Source organism: Bison bison, unplaced genomic scaffold (genome assembly GCF_000754665.1).
Source record: "Bison bison bison isolate TAMUID 2011002044 unplaced genomic scaffold, Bison_UMD1.0 scf7180017864185, whole genome shotgun sequence".
Taxonomy (NCBI): domain Eukaryota; kingdom Metazoa; phylum Chordata; class Mammalia; order Artiodactyla; family Bovidae; genus Bison; species Bison bison.
Window position 1 is genome coordinate 832,019 of NW_011494757.1, and position 14,507 is coordinate 846,525.

General features: G+C 39.1%; 1 protein-coding gene across 1 annotated transcript in view; it reads left to right on the plus strand.

Annotated features, from left to right (window-relative positions):
• Nucleotides 1–2,096: 2,096 nt before the first annotated feature.
• MS4A13 (membrane-spanning 4-domains, subfamily A, member 13) overlaps nucleotides 2,097–14,507 on the plus strand; it is a 24,794-nt gene continuing 12,383 nt past the window's right edge. The window contains exons 1-5 of the mRNA XM_010843722.1: nucleotides 2,097–2,386; nucleotides 5,712–5,833; nucleotides 6,981–7,121; nucleotides 10,500–10,556; nucleotides 11,523–11,642. Coding sequence (XP_010842024.1) covers nucleotides 5,777–5,833; nucleotides 6,981–7,121; nucleotides 10,500–10,556; nucleotides 11,523–11,642 — 375 coding nt within the window. The 5' untranslated portion in view covers nucleotides 2,097–2,386; nucleotides 5,712–5,776. The remainder of the gene's footprint in view (nucleotides 2,387–5,711; nucleotides 5,834–6,980; nucleotides 7,122–10,499; nucleotides 10,557–11,522; nucleotides 11,643–14,507) is intronic.

Below are 14,507 nucleotides of genomic sequence, written 5' to 3' on the forward strand. Positions count from 1 at the left end.
AAAGGAGTACATCAAGGCTGTATATTGTCACCCTGCTTATTTAACTTATATGCAGAGTACATCATGAGAAACGCTGGGATGGAAGAAGCACAAGCTTGGAATCAAAATTGCCGGGAGAAATATCAGTAACTTCAGATATGCAGATGACACCACTCTTATGGCAGAAAGTGAAGAGGAACTAAAGAGCCACTTGATGAAAGTGAAAGAGGAAAAAGTTGGCTTAAAAAGCTCAACATTCAGAAAACGAAGATCATGGCATCTGGTCCCATCACTTCATGGCAAATAGATGGGGAAACAGTGGAAACAGTGGCTGACTTTATTTTTCTGGGCTCCAAAATCACTGCAGATGGTGATTGCAGCCATGAAATTAAAAGACGCTTACTCCTTGGAAGGAAAGTTATGACCTACGTAGACAGCATATTAAAAAGCAGAGACATTACTTTGTCAACAAAGGTCCATCTAGTCAAGGCCATGGTTTTTCCAGTGGTCATGTATGGATGTGAGAGTTGGACTATAAAGAAAGCTGAGCACCGAAAAATTGATGCTTCTGAACTGTGGTGTTGGAGAAGACTCTTGAGAGTCCCTTGGACTGCAAGGAGATCCAACCAGTCCATCCTAAAGGACATCAGTCCTGGCTGTTCATTGAAAGGACTGATGTTGAAGCTGAAACTCCAATACTTTGGCCACCTGATGCAAAGAGCTGACTCATTTGAAAAGACTCTGATGCTGGGAAAGATTGAGGGCAGGAGGAGAAGGGGACGACAGAGCATGAGATTGTTGGATGGCATCACCGACTCAATGGACATGGGTGTGGGTGGACTCCGGGAGTTGGTGATGGACAAGGAGGCCTGACGTGGGGTTGAAAAGAGTCGGACATGACTAGGCGACTGAACTGAACTGAAAATACCCTAAATGACATATCGACCAAAGGAAAATGTAAAAGTTTTGGGAAAGCCTGCAATATGTTTTTCTTTTGAATGAGGAGACTTTAGAGTCACAATGTAAGAAAGCTGGCCATGGGGCTAAAGGCAAAGTTACTGAGTTTATAATCCATTTTCAGGCTTTACAATAATCATAAAAGATCTTAGCACCTTTAAGACATACCTTTTGAGGTTTGGCAAAGAGTACTAGTGGCACTTAGGCAATTTCTGTGTAAAAGAAAAGTCAGTTTCTCTTTCTGAATGTTTTGCTCACTGGCTGTATCTTTCAGTAAATATTTATACCCCAAACCTGAATTTTAACTTCCAAAATGCCAAGATAAACTTTCCTGGATTATATCACAGTCATAACATTCAGGAGTTGCAGGCCATCTGCTCTCCAGGTATTTTAATGCCTCTGTAAGTCCTAATGGTTGCTTAACAAGGTTATTTGTACTTGTCAGTTAATTCAAGATGACTGCTCTTTTTCTTTCCACTTCCTCATCCACCTTTCCAGAACTTCTCTATTTTCGAGCTACCCCCTACTTCTTTACGTGGTGGTGGTTAGTCGCTCAGTCATGTGCAACTCTTGCGACCCCATGGACTGTAGTCTGCAGGCTCCTCTGTCCATGGGATTCCCCAGACAAGAATACTGGAGTGGGTCGCCATTTCCTTCTCCAACTTCTTTATGTGACTCTTCATAAACACTGTTTTAACTAAAACACTGCTTTAGCCCACACGTAATAGAGAGCTGATGCCAGGAATAACCTGAAAGCTAAACTCACCTCAGCCGGTCAATCAAAAAGTCATTCCAGTGTCTCGCTAAATATTCTCTCAATTTAATTTCCTTCTTTAGCTACTTACGTTTCTCATGAGTCAATGACTCAGCTACTCACCTTTTTCAGTATGTTTGTGGCCAAAATTATTCTTTGAGACGACAGCAGGTGAAAGACGGGCTTTTCCTCAGAGATTCTAGTTGCTTTGCAGTGGATGTACATACGAAAAACACCCCAGGAGGGAGAAGATAACAAACGGAGGTGTGGAGAAGCCCTCACTAGAGACACAGAGAGGCAGTTCCCGAGACAGCACATGGCCGGCCAGGCGCCACGAGTCTGTGCATGCGCTGTCCCTCTCTCCCGAGCCCCGCTCTCGCGCAGGCGCAGGAGGGTCCAGGAGCGCGTGATCAACGAGGCTGCCGTTGGAGCCTGCGCTGCCTGAGGAGCCTGAGGGCCGGCTGGATCCCGGGCCCCTTGATCTTTCCAGAATGCCGGCTTGGCGGGGTCTGGGGACCTGGCCCTGAGGGCGCAGCTAGCAGAGACCCGCCCCCAGAGCCGGGCCAGGACACTGGCGGGAGGACCCAGTCTGGACAACCGCTCCGGAGCAGGGTGACCTGCCGGCGCCGAGACCCCCGCCTTAGCCAGGGCCTGGGCCAGGGAGGGCGAAAGGACCGTGAGCAAGTAAAATGAGGGGTAATGATGTCGCTTTGCCTTTGAGCTTTGTTAAGTGTTAAAAGCCCTAAGGAAGGACGGAGACAGAATTCAGTGCCTCGCCATGCCCACCCCCTATTCTTGTCTCCTTCCCGTTGCCTGCAGAGGCTGGGACTCACCCCCCGCTCTGCCACCCGCAGAACCAGTCTCTCTTTTTTTTTCCTTTTAACTGTAGTTGGTTTATAATATTGTGTTGAGTTTCACATGAACAAGATACTCCACTTCCATCCCTTTGCTGAAAAGTGAATCTTCGTTTGTCTGTTTTGTGTATAGTGTCATCTGTCTGTAATTCTGCACTCCTCACTTAACCTTCTTGCTCCTTTCCCCCTTTGGTAACCATGAGTTTCCCCCTTCCCCCATGTCTGTGAGTTTGTTTTGTAAATAAGTTGATTTGTACTATTTTTTTAAGATTCCCCTGAGAAGGGATATATATGTCTTTCAATATCTGACTTGCTTAACTTAGACCAATAATCTCTAGGGCTTCCATGTTGCTGAAGATGTATTTTATTATTATTTTTTATGGCTGAGTCCTGGTGTGCTGCAATTCATGGGGTCGCAAAGAGTTGGACACGACTGAGCGACTGAACTGAATATTCCCTTGCATATGTATGTATACATATTTATGTATATATACGTGTGTTTAACATCTTCTTTATCCATATCTTTGTTGATGAACACTTAGATTGTTTCCATGTCTTGGCTACTGTATATAGTGCTGCTATGAACATCCTTATGAATTAGTTTTTTCTCCAGATATATGCCAAGGAATGGGATTGCTGGATCATATGATATCTTGTTTTTAGTTTCTTAAGGGAAGTTCAGACTGTTCTCCATAGTGGCTGTACCAGTTTACATTTCCACCAACAGTGTAACAGGGCTCCCTCTGGAACTGGGTTTCTCCACACCCTCTCCAACATTTGTTATTTGTAGATTTTTTGATGATAGTCATTCTGACTGGAAGGAGGTGATTAATATCTCATTGTAGCTTATTTAATAAAGTCTGAGTCTCTTGATCACAGTGCAGGACTGGCCCTGGACAGACGGAAATTAATTCCTGGACTTCTGGGAGCTCACACTGACCTTGGGAACCAGTCCTGAAAATCAGAAGTTAAGACTACATGGTGATAGGAAGTATGCACAGAATGTTAGGGAATCAAGGAGAGGGATATCTTAACAGACTCATGAAGCAGAGGCTTCCCAGAGAATACTGCTGCCACCACTGTTAGGGCTCAAACTAAGGGAGTGGCCATGATGAGGCTGAGAAGGTGAGCAGAGAGCAATTCATGCAGGCCTTTATGAGCCCTGCCAAAGAATTTGAACTTTATTCTGAAGACCGTTAGGAGTTGCGGCCCTGCTAAAGGCACTGGAGATGGAGAAATGGTTTCTCCACATGAGCTCTCTGTGATTGTTCCCGAAGTTCTGTGTAGCACAAATTTAAGGGGTGAGGACGGGGTTGAGGATAATGGCTAGGGGCTTTCCTGTAGCTGCTTTTTGGCTTAGTGATGGATCACCAGAAGATAAAAATAAATAAATCATTAATTTTTTTTTTATATTCTACTTTTAGTTTTTAACCACATGTAGAATTTTGTCTTTAATTTCTAACCATCATGTATTACAGGAGTACATTGCAGCATTTCTTACTCTCTTCCTTCAGTCAGTTAAGCTGAGGATTTTTAACACACATAATTTTTTTCTTGGTATTTTAATGAATACTTCATTTGGAGTGGTTTTGGTAGGGGCCCGATGGCAGTTATAATGATGCTAAATGTTCTACTTCCCAAGTCACTCATGGTGCTTCCACTATAAACTGTGAAAAGACTTTTTTCTATGCATAGAAAAAGGCTTACTATTTTTATTATCTTTCTTTTATCTAAAACGTGGCAAATAATAGCAGTCTAGATATGACTTTTCTTCATTACTCTATACATGAATTCTATAATTCTGTCTTTAATTTAAGCATGATAGAGTAATTGATCTTAATTGCCTATAGGCTTATACTCTCTAACATTTCTCAAAAGTGATGTTTTAATATATAAAGCTTAGTGGCTATAATTCAGCTATTAAAATACTATTTTCTCTATTTGCTCTCACAGTTCTTGTATTCTTACCTGGCTTTTTCTGTTTTTGTACTTTATAGAATTAAGAGACATTCAGGAAATCAAATTTAGAAACCGGAGTTTCATTAAAATAATCAGTTCATGAGATTTTAAGGGTGCAGGGAATGACAGATCATTTAGTCAAACTCTTCTCTCATTTGTGGAAGGTCCAAGGAAAGTTTTGAGATCATCTGTTAGGTGATCACCTGAGTGGCTAAGTGACATAACTCATGTTTTTGACATAAGTATGCCATGTTAGAAGATATTAAGCAGTGTTATTCCAGATCCTCAAGTGGGTGAAATCTCAGAAGGAGATGCATTTAGCTAGGTTTTTAATGTTCATATAAGTAAGAAAGTGATTTAAGCACAAGGGGAAGCTGCAGGAATAACAGAGCATTTAGGATTGTGGAAACAACTTTAATAAGTTGTCTGATGGAAGAAAAATCCATCTTATAGAAATAAGAACTAGGTAGCAAATATATGTCAAGGAAAAAAAAGTCACAAGCCCATGATGAATTTAAGTCCAAGAATTTGGTTTTAAAAATGCAAACATGGCATTATGAGTTACATTGAATTGATTATGAATTGCAAATGAGCTATTAAAAGCTTTACTAAGATCCTCTAGTACTGGTCCTATTTCCTGCTGTTGCTGCTGCTAAGTTGCTTCAGTCGTGTCCAACTCTGTGTGACCCCATAGACCGCAGCCCACCAGGCTCCCCCGTCCCTGGGATTCTCCAGGCAAGAACACTGGAGTGGGGTGCCATTTCCTTCTCCAGTGCATGAAAGTAAGAAGTGAAAGTGAAGTCGCTCAGTCATGTCAGACTCTCAGCGACCCCATGGACTGTAGCCTACCAGGCTCCTCCGTCCATGGGTTTGTCCAGGCAAGAGTACTGGAGTGGGCAGCCATTGCGTTCTCCAGTCCTATTCCCTAGGTTTTCTTTATACTTCATAACCCAGAGAAGCTGTTCACTACTCAGAGAAAATATGTGTAATATTGTATATATCAACATTTTTTAGTCAAAGGGAAGCTTTTCAGTTCTGGAGACCTAACTCAAAACAGGTGAATGCAAATTCCTTCTAAAAAAGCAAGGAGAGAAGAAAGTGATTGCTTCAGAGTGTGGGAAAGTAATTGCAAAACAGTAAGAAAAGAAGTGACCTTAAGTGTTTTCTTTTGAGCAAAGCTTGTGTTTGTGTTTTGTACTGTTTTGTAGAAGTTTGCTAATAGAGATATCACCAGAGATTAGAGACACAATCATCTAGAGGAGATGCTGGTAGTATGGCTATATGTACGTGTTGTTCAAAAGTCTCTGAAGCAGATTCTCTTGTTATAGCGGTAAGTAAGACTTACTTTAACTAAATTCAAGATCATGCACTATTTCTATTTAGTAATGGTAAAGAATCTGCCTGTAATACAGAAGACCAAAATCTCAAGGATTTTGAGATCTAGCAGAGGGTTTTCTCCCAGTCAAATCCAAAGAATCTTTGAAAATGATGTTGTTCTTCCAAATCTGATGCAGAGGAAACCTTGAAGTCTGAATCTAAATGCATAAGATTGTTATCCCCCAAAAGTGGGTTTTCTATGAAAAAATTTTTCTCTAAAACACAGCTTTAATATTAATCAGTTGCATTTAAGTACTTCATAGATCACTTGCTTTACAAAGAAACAAAAGAGCTGAAACTACTCAAAACATTAAATAGCTTCCTATTAATATTAGGAATATTAGCTTTCTTTAATATCAATTAGTTGCATATGTGTTTCATAGATCACGTGCTTTGCAAAGAACTGAAACTACCAAACTTAAAACATTAAATAGCTTCCTATTAAAGTTTATATGAAAATGAAAGTGAAAATAATGTATCCTCTGACATTTTTAAAGAGTGATTAAAAATGTGATTTAGTATTTGAAATATTAAGTTTACATATAAATTCAGAAATTTACTGGTACATATTTCCTGGGATTATAATTGCCTTTTTACAAACTGAAGTTGAGTAATAATTCTCCCCGACCCTAACCTGTCCCCTATCCAACAGAAAGACTTCGGGCAAGTTAGTCTACTTTGGGTATCTTTGTATGTCCGTGTTGACTCTACCTCATCTCAGCATCTTGTGAAAAAGATCCATATCAAGTGTGCCTTGAATGAAAAGAAGTCCCCTCAGTATTCTCCTGACATGTCATTACTTGATAGAGAGGATAGCCAGCAGTAGAGTCAGATTGCCAACTTTCTTATGGGAGAATTCACCAGAATGCCTACTGAACAGTCTGATGCTCCAAGTATGGCTCATTCCTCTTGGGTAAACCTCAGTACTTCCTGGTTAGGGCCCTCTTTTTAGACTAACCAATCCAGGAATTTCATGGTTACATGCATTTCTATTTTACTACCATCTTTTGTAAAAACTTTGAATTTTTTTTATAGTTAACACTTATTGGAATTGTTATAAATTACATGGTTTCAATACTAATAGCATTCTCTTCCCATAGGCTGTCCAGATTATGACTGGCATCTTTTGTATTTTCATGTGGTATCTCCTATTGATTTTGTATATGGGACAAATTAAAGGAGTCTTTGGGACATATGAACCGATAACTTACAAAACAGGATGTTCTTTATGGGGAATTTTTGTGAGTAGAATACATTTTTTTATTTAATCGTTCAGTAAATAATGTTCATGCCACTAGTAGAACATAGGAAGAGTTTCTGAAGTTTTCAGGAGAGTTAAGTAACTAAATCCCATATTGATAATTCAAAGTCAGATCCCTTATTTGTTTAAATAAAACAAATATTTATTGAGCACCTTTAACTTACCAGTGCTGTTATAAGAGACATTGATATAGGACTGAATACACAATGACAACCGTAGGCTGGATTGTCCTTGGATATGTTCACATATCCATACAATTACAGAATTGTAAGCATAGTCTCCATTTATGGTTACTTTCCATGTTGGGTCCTTGCCTTAGGGTCCTCACGCAATGAGTCTATATTCACACATTTTTAAAATCTGTCCTCACCTGCGCTCTTCTGTGGTTTCCTATAGCCATAAAGTAAGAGGAAAGTCTGGAGAGCATGACATCCTGGAAGTCAAGTAAACAAAGAATAGCAAAAGACCAAATGTATTAACTCTGTTTTGTTGTCAAATCAGAGAAGGGCTGAGAACTGACCATTGGATTTAGCGATACGAAGGCCAATGGTAAGCTTGACAAATAATTGCAGTGGAAGGTGGGGCAAAAGCCTAACTGGAACTGGTGTAAAGAATAATGAAAGGAGAGGAATTAGAGACAGTAAATACAGACAGTTTGTCTAAGGGTTTTGGTGTCATGTGGTGTAGAGTGATGCGGCTGTTGAGGGAACCTTGAGTCAGGAGAGGGTGAGCTTATTTGTTTCAGTACGTTGTTCCACGTCTTTTGTTGAAGGCACTGAACCAGAAGAAAGTGAGGATACATGAGATAAGTGATGGGGGAGATTATTAGAATCATGGACTTAGACGCAAGAAATGAATGCCTTTTAATACACAAATAGGAGCATGGATACTTCTCCTCTAGTAGTGGTTCTCAGCTAGAGGTGATGTTTCCCCTCAGAGGACATTTTGTGGTAACATTTTTAGTTTTCATAGCTAAGGGGTATACATCCAGTGGGCAAATCAAGGATGCTGCTGAACATCCTATAATGCAAAGGACAGCCCCCAACAAAGGATTATCCACCTTTAATGCAAATAGTTTCAAGGCAGGCAACAGGAAGGAAGGTAGAGGAACAGAGAAAATGGACAACTTTCAGGCCATTGGGTATTGGGAGCTTGTAGAACTTTCCTTCTGATGGCCTCAACTGTTTCAGTGAATTAGAAAGTAGGATCATGCTCTGAGAGTGTGAATGGAGAATGGGTTGGTTGCTTGATGTGAGAAAAAAGAATGAGGAAATGGTCACCTAGGAAAAATGAGAATGTGCATGGATTATGGAAAAGTAGTGTGACTTTGATGAAGCATTAAAGACTCAAGCTTTTGGAACATGATTACACAGTGAGATGCATCAAGATGGTTATGTACATCTGTCTCAGGTCATGTTCAGCGCATGGGTGCAGGCATGTAATAAGAAGGAGAACTGTGTTTAATCAAGATTCTGGCCTATCCATACAACTGTGAAAAGAAAGGTGCAGAGGAGTTGAGAATGTAAAAAAGTGAGCGTTTTTAATAGCTGGTCATAGAATTTAAACTGGTAAAGGAGAGAATATAACAAAGAAGTAAGGGGCTCAGATTACAGATCCACATGGGGTCAGTGGATTATTAGAATTGTAAAACTGCAGGTCATGAGTTGGTGGACAAAGTGGGATAATTAACATGGAGATTTGAAAGGTGTTACTATTCCCAGGTGGCGCTAGTGGTAAAGAATCCACCTGCCAATGTAAGAGATGTGGGTTGGATCACTGGGTTGGGAAGATCCCCTGGAGGAGGGCATGGCAACTCACTCCAGTATTCTTGGATTCTCCTGGAGAATCCCTATGGACAAAGGAGCCTAGTGGACTGCAGTCCATGGGGTCGCAAAGAGCTGGACACAACTGAGTGACTAAGCACGCCCAAAGAGTGACCAAGGTAGGGGATCAGTAGATGACTTCAACCAGAAGGGACAGTGGGTGATAGCATCTGATGACATCTGATTCAAAGCTGGAGGAGAGAGCATGGTTGGAAGGAACAAGGAACAAGGGAACCACTTACCGTGCTTAGAACCAGTGGTAGCGGGCAGTAGGAGATCAGACGCCACCATTTGCTAGGGCTGTAAAGGAGCAAGACGCCTTTAGGAGCCTCTGCTCTTGTGTGTTGGCTTACAGATGTCCAAGCATTGCCTTGGAAAACAATAGGAGAAAAATAGTGCATTTGCGGGTAAAATCCAGATAAATGATTGCTGTCCTTCAGTGTTTCTAATCATGTTATAAAAATATCATAGTTATCGCTTACATTAAGTTATCTAAAATTTCAATTAAGTATAGTTTAATTCTAAATTTCTCATTTAGGTCATAAACTTTGAAAGGCCTTTTGTAAAGCTCATAGTTTGGTAATCCAGTTAGCACTAGTTTAAAATTCTCAAGGTGTTTTCACTTTGTATTCTGAACTAGTTGTTACCTGTACTTTGTCTTCTTGGAAATCTCAATTTTGCTACAGAATGAAGTGCTGAGTATGTACACTTAAGAGATCCTCCAGTAGTTAGTAAACCTCAAGTGTGGCCTTCCTGTATATGGGGTGTAGTATGAATACTTTTTCCCTACAAATTAGACTTTAACTTAGATCTTTGTCAAAGCCATTAAAACAGAAAAGACAAAAGGAATGTTTCAAAGGGATTGTGTAGCCCACTTTCAAACAATATGGCATAGCTTTACACTTCTGGGAAATAGACAAAGTAGCCTGGTATGAAATAATGGAACTTCTTTTTATAAAATAAAGGCAAAAATAGGAATAACATCTGTTACCTTAATAATGGCTACAGTCTCAGTTAAGAGAGATACTTTGTACAAATACTAGTTGGAATATAGGTTCATGGACTGCTTTTCCACATCTGGATGTATACACAGTAATCATAATCAGTAGTAGCATTTCAGCCAGAAGTATAGCATTAGAAGTAAGAATTAGAAGTAAGAATCAGTAGTAGCATCTCAGTCAGAAGTACAGCATTAGAAGTGAGGATTGAATGAGTTTAGAGAGCATGTGCAGGTACAAGCAAATTTGGTCCCTGATTCAGGACTGCGTAAGTCATCCTTGGCATATTCTGCATCCACTGTCTGAATTATACACACTGTCCCCTATATGTTTCTATTGTTAGTGATCCTACTGTTACTGATCCTTCATTACTATAGATGTAAACCTGTCCTAACCCCTTCTACTGAAACTTCTTTATATTATTCTACTCTGACTAGTCTAAAAATAATTGACTTAGAAGAGGGAATTGTTTAAAATATATTTTAAGGTGATGAGCATTATCAATGAGTATTTATAAATATATGTTTTTATATTCAGTTTATCATTTCAGGAATCTCCATAATAAGAGCAACATGGTATCCGTCTCAACGCCAGGTAAGTTAAAATGTTCAGTGTACCCTAGAAACCACTTGTCACAAAGCTAAGTAGGTTTTAGTGAAAACATAGTGGGCATCTAAACAATAAAGGAATCTGCCCTGTCTGTAAAATAAAGGAAGGAGTTAAATGAAAACCTAGGAGCATGTAGTTTAATGTAGACAGATGTGCTGTATTAGAGTCATACTATATAAAGGTTTCTAAGTTTAAGTATAGAGCTCTTTTGTTTTTTTGGTTTGGTGTTATACCTTTTTTTAACCTTATATGAATTTTACTGTTAGCCAAAAATTTAATAGAACTCAATGAGTTTATAAATAGACATAATACTGTTGTAAAACTTCATTTTCCTAACTCTAATTTGGAAACACAACTGTACCTTGTAACAAAATAGAAAATCTGTTCAAAATAAAGATCCATCTATATTATAGGTAGAAAGATATTGGGAAGGAAAATAATCTTAGAATCTCAGAGCTAAAAGATACCTTAGAGGTGAATTAGTCTACTCTTGTGATTGTAGAGATAAAAAACTAATATCCAAAGATGTTGATGGATTTCCCTAAAGAATTAAAACCCTGGATTAAAATTAATTGAATCTATTTGGCCTGTTTCTCCAAGCAGTCATTTTCCATCTTTTTTCTCTTTTTTATGTGAAACTCCTTTTGTTCAAATAATATATTATAAGGCTTTCTTCCAAATGACTCAGAAGATTGTAAAATATAATATTTTTGAGCCCAAATGGAAGATTTATGCTTATTGGTATGAAGATGTTTTGATATTTACTCCAAATTAATCAGGTTTCATATAAACCAGAGAAGGGTTTCACGCTAATGGCAAGCGTACCAACACTTCTAAAGATTTAGAAGTGAGATTAAAGTTTTAACTAGATCGCTTTTTTCAGTAATACAAACTATTTAACAATATCATTTATTCTGAGTATAATAAATTTACTCTATGTCTTCTTTTTAGCTTACCTGTGCTATGCTTGTGAACATCTTATGCATGATTCTCGCAATTATTTCAATGATTCTAACAATAGTTGAGTTGTCTACTTTTAAGTCTGTGTCATACAGGAATTATGGACAAGCGGTAAGTGACCAATTCTGTGGGAACATCTTAATTTCAAAATTATTCTTTTCAGAGGTTTTAAAACCTTAGGAGGTAAAATAAAGCTTTAATTCATATCCATGAAATTCTTTGATTTAGTAGTAAGCTCTTGACTGAAAGTTTTAATTAAAAAGTTACTCTTAACATAATTTTTTGTACATACTAATAGGATGTTTGAATTCCTGACATACCCAATGAAAATTCAGTAAAAATTGTAAGACTTAAGTGACACACACACACACACGTTAGGATGATTCTCTTAAAGAAAGAGAAGTATAATCCAAGACTTAAAACCTTTCCCAAAATCAGCAAAAGAATTCTGCTATTGATGCATATGGTTGGTATTGTATAAAGCTACTCATTTCTAGTTTAATGTAGATATTTTCATTTATAGCCTGTTTTTTGTATCTCACATGAATTTTACTTTAGGCCCTCAAATGCCAAATGTGCATGAATCTGCATTGTTTCCATTTAATTAACTGTCTAATCACATACTTTGTACTAGAGAAATAACCGTATTTCTAAGATAGTAACATTCTCCAATAAATATGAATATCTTTACTTATACTATAATAGATTTATTTCAGTTGTGTTGACTTTAGATTCAGAAGCACAGAGTATTAGTGCTGCAAAAGACTTTAGTAATAATTATAGCAATATTCCATTTAAAATGAGAACAGATTGGAGTGGAGCTCCTCTTTGTTACTTTACAACGGAACAAAACAAATAACAATTTGGAAATTTTAATTTAAGATAATCTGAGTAGAAGGGTCATTACAGATAAGGGATAAACTTCCTCCTCCCCTATATACCCTCTCTCCGTACCTGCAGTATATCATAAAGTAAGAATGGAGGAATCAGATGAAAGAATCCAAGCATGGAGTACAGAAGTCTAGAAGACAATAAGATAGTGAGAGGAGACACAGTAATACCTCCAAATAGATTGTCAGTCATGAATGATGTATTGATTTAAATAAGCATGCATTAGATTTCCCCTGTAAACTATAAGAAAATTTCCATTGGCCCTGGAAATCCAAATCTATAAATCTTCCATTCTAACTTCAGGGGCAGAGATGGGGGAGGAATAGAATTAGTAAGTATGGAATTGTTTCAGGTTACTTCAACTTATCCCTCTTACTCATAAGCTTATAATCTTAGTTTAAGATACGGCATAATTGCCAAGACTTAGAGAATCCACCTTCTATACTGGAGACCTGGGTTCGATCCCTGGGTTGGGAAGATTCCCTAGAGAAGGGAACGGCTACCCACTCCAGTATTCTGGCCTGGAGAATTCCATGGACTGTATAGTCCATTGGGTTGAAAAGAGTCGGACACGACTAAGCAACTTTCACTGACTAACTCACTCACTACCTTTTGCAAACAGTATTACAAACTGTTGTATATTGAATTTATCTGACATGAACTCAATACTAATGATCAGTTTCACAATCTCCCAAACATAAAAATTTCAATTTTATTTGCTGTAATTACACAAAATGAACTTAAACACAGTATCTTTTCCTAGAGGCATTATAGAATTATATACCTACATTTTCTATCTTTTTTTGCCTTTTCATACTGTTCATGGGGTTCTCAAGGCAAGAATACTGAAGTGGTTTGCCATTCCCTTCTCCAGTGGACCACATTCTGTCAGAACTCTCCACCATGACCCGCCCGTCCTGGGTGGCCCCACATGGCATGGCTTAGTTTCATTGAGTTAGACAAGGCTGTGGTCTGTGTGATCAGATTGGCTAGTTGTCTGTGATTGTGGTTTCAGTCTGTCTGCCCTCTGATCCCTCTCTCAGCGCCTGCCGTCTTACTTGGGCTTCTCTTACCTTGGATGTGGGGTATCTCTTCAAGGCTGCTCCAGCAAAGCCCAGCCACTGCTCCTTACCTTGGGGTGGGGTAACTCCTCTCAGCTGCCAACCCTGACCTTGGACGTGAAGTAGCTTCTGTCGGCCGCTCCTGCACCGTCACAGCCGCCGATCCACAACACCCAGTTGTGGATGGGACTGGTGATAGAAGCAAGTTCCGATGCTGTAAAGAGCATAGGAACCTGGAATGTTAGGTCCACAAATCAAGGCAAATTGAAAGTGGTCAAACAGGAGATGGCAAGAGTGAACATCGACATTCTAGGAATCAGCAAACTAAGATGGACTGGAATGGGTGAACTTAACTCCAATGACCATTATATCTACTACTGTGGGCAGGAATCCCTTAGAAGAAATGGAGTAGCCATCATAGTCAATGAAAGAGTCCGAAATGCAGTACTTGGATGCAATCTCAAAAACAACAGAATGATCTCTGTTCATTTCCAAGGAAAACCATTCAGTATCACGGTAATCCAAGTCTGTGCCCCAACCAGTAACTCTGAAGAAGCTGAGTTGAACGGTTTTCTGAAGACCTACAAGACCTTTTAGAACTAACACCCCAAAAAGATGTCCTTTTCATTATAGGGGACTGGAATGCAAAAGTAGGAAGTCAAGAAACACCTAGAGTAACAGGCAAATTCGGCCTTGGAGTACAGAGTGAAGCAGGGCAAAGGCTAATAGAGTTTTGCCAAAAGAACGCACTGATCATAGCAAACACCCTCTTCCAACAACACAAGAGAAGACTCTACACATGGACATCACCAGATGGTCAACACCGAAATCAGATTGATTATATTCTTTGCAGCCAAAGATGGAGAAGCTCTATACAGTCAGCAAAAACAAGACCAGGAGCTGACTGTGGCTCAGACCATGAACTCCTTATTGCCAAATTCAGACTTAAATTGAAGAAAGCAGGGAAAACCACTAGACCATTCAGGTATGACCTAAATCAAATCCCTTATGACTATACAGTGGC